General features: G+C 44.3%; 2 protein-coding genes across 2 annotated transcripts; both read left to right on the top strand.

Annotated features, from left to right (window-relative positions):
* Positions 1 to 254: 254 nt before the first annotated feature.
* On the top strand, positions 255 to 998 carry LOC138897533 (uncharacterized). The gene has a single exon (XM_070183512.1). The coding sequence runs from the start codon at positions 255 to 257 to the stop codon at positions 996 to 998; it is 744 nt and encodes a 247-aa protein (XP_070039613.1).
* A 2478-nt stretch (positions 999 to 3476) lies between these two features.
* On the top strand, positions 3477 to 4712 carry LOC138897532 (uncharacterized). Its single transcript, XM_070183511.1, has 3 exons — positions 3477 to 3549; positions 4024 to 4304; positions 4401 to 4712. Exons 1-3 carry the CDS (start codon positions 3477 to 3479, stop codon positions 4710 to 4712), a joined length of 666 nt encoding a protein of 221 aa, XP_070039612.1.
* Positions 4713 to 5018: the final 306 nt, after the last annotated feature.

The raw sequence follows: 5018 nt of genomic DNA, 5'->3' as shown, positions 1-5018 counted from the left end.
AACTGGCCAAAGAGAAAATGTCATCCCAAGAGTTGCAGTTGATCCTTTATTTGATGATGCGGGTGAGCACCCAAAGGGTGAGGATATTCCGCCAACTACTACACTGCCTGATTCTACTACAACTGATCAGACCACACCTATCCCTACACCTACTGAGGGTGCAACGATCCCTCCAACTAATATTCCAGTTCCATTCTCCAGCTCCAGCTTCCGATTTTGGTGCTTCTAATATTGATCTTAGGGGAGCCATATAGATGTTGGCTCAGATAGTGGCTTCCCAGGCCGAGAGATCAAATGTTGCACCCACCTTTTCTAGTCAGCCAGGGGATTCTGCCAGTTCCGGGGTGAACAGGTTTCTTCAGTTGGATCCTCCAGTGTTCACTAGTACTAACCAAGATGAGGACCCCCTGGACTTCATAGATGAGATGTATAAGACTCTCGGAGTTATGCGTGCTACTGAGACGGAGGTAGTGGAATTGGCCTCTTACCTCTTGAAAAAGGTGGCATATCCTTGGTTTGAACTATGGGAGGAGTCCCGTGAAGAAGGAAGCCTTCAACCGAGATGGAGTGAGTTTACCGACGCTTTCATGGATGATTTCTTGCCTGCCAATACTAAGGAAGCCCATGCTGCAGAGTTTGAGAACCTAAAACAAGGTAGCAAGCGTGTGTGGGAGTATCATATGGAGTTCGCGCACTTGTCCAAGTATGCTATTCACATGATGCACACCATGGAGGCTAGAGTGCGCTGGTTTGTACAGGGGCTTAGCCCCTTGCTTATTAATGAGGCCACTACAGCTGCCTTGAATTTTGATATGAACTATGGGAAGATGGTGGCATTTGCTCAAGACACACAGACCCGCAAGCTGAAGAATAGAATGGAGCGAGAGAGCAGCAACAAGGCCCGGTCAGCGGGCAACTTCTATGGTACTACTGGTGGTGGTGGTGGTAGGACAGCTTTCAGGGGAAGGTCATCAGGTCCGTCCCAGTCTTTTGCTTAATATTCAGTCAATGCTCTGCTATCGGGGCCCAGTCAGCAGCAAAGGAACTATTTTAGGCCCAGCTAGGGAGACAGGGTATCCTACCAGCAGGGTGGGTCTGGTGGGAGATTTCAGCAGCAACGGAGGCCCCCATTCCCTAGGTGTGGGAAGATGCACTTGGGAATCTATAACATGGACCTACCCATATGCTATGGGTGTGGATTGAGGGGTCATATTTAGAGGGATTGTCGTTCGCCCCGCCATGGTGTGGGCATGGGTACAACACAGCTAGCCAGTTCTACAGGTACTACGTCCGCGATACCTTCTCCAACCCGAGGCACTCCAGCACCCGCAGTGCGTGGTGCAGCTAGGGGGTACACAGAGTTCGGGAGGACCCAGCCATTTCTATGCTATGAGTGGTCGCCACAATGTAGTGGCTTCTCCAGATGTTGTCACAGGTATATTGACTGTCCAATCTCAAGATGTGTATGCTCTTATCGTTCCTGGTTCCACTTTGTCCTATGTCACTCCTTATGTTGCTATAGAATTTGGGATAGCACCGGAATAGCTTAATGAGCCATTCTCTGTATCTACTCCGGTTGGTGAGTCTATTGTGGCCTCATGGGTTTATAGGGATTGTGTTGTCATGGTGCGTGGTCGGGATACCATGGCCGATTTCATTGAATTGGGGATGGTGAATTTTGATATGATAATGGGGATGGACTGGCTCTATCCATGTTTTGCCAAGCTTGATTGCCGAGTGAGAACTGTGAGGTTCGAGCTTCCAAATGAGCCAGTTGCTGAATGGAAGGGGGATAATGTGGTGCCGAAGGGTAGGTTTATTTCCTACCTTAAGGCCACGTAGATGATTAACAAGGGATGTATCTTGCACTTGGTCCGGGTTACGGACACCGATGTAGAGGCAGCTACACTTGAGTCTGTGCCAGTTGTGAATGAATTTCCAGAAGCCTTTCCTGATGAACTCCCTGGAATCCCGCCAGACAGGGAGATTGATTTTGGAATTGATGTGATGCCAAGCACACATCTTATATCTATTCCACCTTACAGAATGGCACCGGCTGAGTTGAGGGAGCTGAAAGAACAATTGAAGGATTTGTTAGAAAATTATTTCATCCGGCCGAGTGTGTCACCTTGGGGTGCACCGGTCTCTTTTGTAAGAAAGAAAGATGGGTCACTGAGAATGTGTATTGACTATCAGCAACTTAACAATGTCACAATCAAGAATAAGTATGTACTGCCAAGGATAGATGACTTGTTCGACCAATTGCAAGATGTTAAGTACTTCTCCAAGATTGATTTATGATCCGGGTATTAGCAATTGAAGATCAGGGAGCAGGATATTCCGAAAATAGCTTTTCGGACCCGCTATGGGCACTTTGAATTTCTGGTAATGTCTTTTGGTCTAACGAATGCCCCCACAACTTTCATGAATCTTATGAATCAGGTCTTCAAACCTTTCCTCGACTCCTTCGTGAAAGTGTTTACTGACGATATTCTTATTTATTCGCGAAGTCGAGAGGACCATGCCGATCATCTCAGGGAAGTTTTGCAGGTCCTGTATCAGCACCAGTTGTATGCAAAGTTTTCAAAATGTGAATTTTGGCTCTAATTTGTTACGTATTTGGGTCATGTTGTCTCTAGAGAAGGAATTGATGTTGACCCCAAGAAAATTTCAGCCGTGAAGAATTGGCCTAAACCTACTACTCCAACAGAGATTCGTAGTTTCTTGGGCTTAGATAGGTATTACAGAAAGTTTGTGGAGGGGTTCTCTACTCTTGCCTCTCCGTTGACTAAATTGACGAAGAAGGCAGTTAACTTCCAATGGTCAGATGCTTGTGATAGAAGCTTCCAAGAATTGAAATCAAGATTGACTACGACACCGGTGTTGACACAATGAGAGGGTACGGATGGATTTGTGGTATATTGCGATGCTTCAAGGATCAGAATTTGGTGTGTATTAATGCAACATGGCAAGATGATAGCGTATGCTTCTAGGCAACTCAAGAATCATGAAAAGAACTATCCAACAAACGACCTAGAGCTTGCATCACTGGTATTTGCATTAAAGATTTGGAGTCATTATTTGTATGGGTCCATGTGGATATATTCCTGGACCATAAGAGCCTTAAAAATATTTACAAACAGAAGGAATTGAATCTGAGGCAGAGAAGATGGCTCGAGTTACTCAAGAATTATGACATCGACATACTATATCATACAGGGAAGGCTAATGTTGTAGCGGATGCTCTTAGCCAGAAATCTATAGGCAGTTTGGCTCACTTGGAGGCATATCAAAGGCCGTTGGCCAAGGAGGTTCATCGGTTGGATAGTTTGGGAATTCATCTTGCGGACTCTAGTGAAGGAGGGGTGATTGTGTAAAATAGTGGTGAATCGTTGCTTGTGGTGGAAGTTAAGGAGAAACAATTCAACGATCCATTATTGGTACAACTGAAGGAGGGGATTCATAAATATAAGACCATGGCCTTTTCTCTTAGTGTGGATGATGGTGCCCTAAGGTACCAAGGGTGGTTATATGTTCCAAATGTGGATGGTCTCTACTGATAGGTATTCTGTGCACCCGGTGGTTAACATTTTCACAATCAAGAATACCAAAGGCCCGATGGGTTGGCGTAAAACATAGAAATCCCAATGTGGAAATGGGAAATGATAAATACGGACTTTGTGGTAGGACTACCTCGCACCCCTCGTAAGTTTGACTCGACTCAAGTAATTGTAGATCGACTCACAAAATCAACACACTTCTTGCCGGTTAAGGCTACCGATATAGCGGAACAGTATGCTCAATTGTATATCAAAGAAATAGCCAAGTTACATGGCACTCCAGTTTCTATTATCTCAGATCGAGGGGCACAGTTCACGGCTAATTTTTGAAAGACATTTCAGCAAGGTTTGGGTACTCAGGTGAATCTTAGTGCAACCTTCCATCAACAGAACGACAGGCAGGCATAACAGACTATTCAGACGCTTGAGGATATGTTGCGCTCTTGTGTTCTTGACTTCAAAGGTAGCTGGGATAATCATTTGGCACTCATAGAATTTACCTACAAAAATAGTTATCACGCTAGCATTCAAATGGCACCGTTCAAGGCTTTATATGGTAGGATATGTAGATCTCCCATTGGGTGGTTCGAGATTGGGGAAGCAGAGTTGATAGGGCCAGACCTCCTGCATCAAGCTATGGAGAAAGTTAAAAACATTAAGGAGCGGTTGAAGACTGCTCAGAGTCGTCAGAAGTCCTATTCAGATGTTTGTTGTAGGGATTTGCAGTTTAAAGAAGATGATTGGGTATTCTTGAAGGTTTCCCCCATGAAGGGTGTAATGCGATTTGGTAAGAAAGGGAAATTGAGTCTGAGGTATATCTGACTGTACAAAATCATTTAGAGGATTGGTCGGGTGGCGTACAAGCTTGAGCTACCACCTGAGATGTCATTAGTGCACGCGGTATTCCATGTGTCTATATTGAAGGAGGTTGTTGGGGATCCGTCGGTTATTATGCCTGTAGAAACTATTGAAGTTAATGAAGAACTGACCTATGAAGTAATTCCAGTTGCCATTCTTGATAGGCAAGTCCAAAAGCTAAGAAATAAAGAAATTTCCTCCGTGAAAGTGTTATGGCAAAACCAGCAGGTTGTAGAGGCCACCTGGGAGGCCGAGGAAGAAACGAAAAGGAAGTACCCTCATTTGTTGCAATAGCTATGTAATAGTTTCTATGAAATTACTTCTTATGAACTAAGTACCACTTGTACAGTTTATGCTCAGGATATTTCCTTTCTAGTAATATATTGCTTATGAGGCCACGGTTGGTGTTGTTTTTGTTACACCCCATGCTTTTGTACGTGAAAGTATGCCTTAAGTAAATTGATATATGCTCGAAAATGAGATGTTACATCCCGCGATTTCGTACGTTAAAGTTTTGTCGTAAGTAAATCGACGTAAGTTTGGGGATGAGATTATTTTGGGATTATAAATATTATGCTATTTCAAACAAGTGATAAGTAA

Source organism: Nicotiana tomentosiformis, chromosome 8 (genome assembly GCF_000390325.3).
Source record: "Nicotiana tomentosiformis chromosome 8, ASM39032v3, whole genome shotgun sequence".
Taxonomy (NCBI): domain Eukaryota; kingdom Viridiplantae; phylum Streptophyta; class Magnoliopsida; order Solanales; family Solanaceae; genus Nicotiana; species Nicotiana tomentosiformis.
Note: the sequence above shows the minus strand (reverse complement) of the source record. Positions and strands in the feature narration are given on the sequence as shown.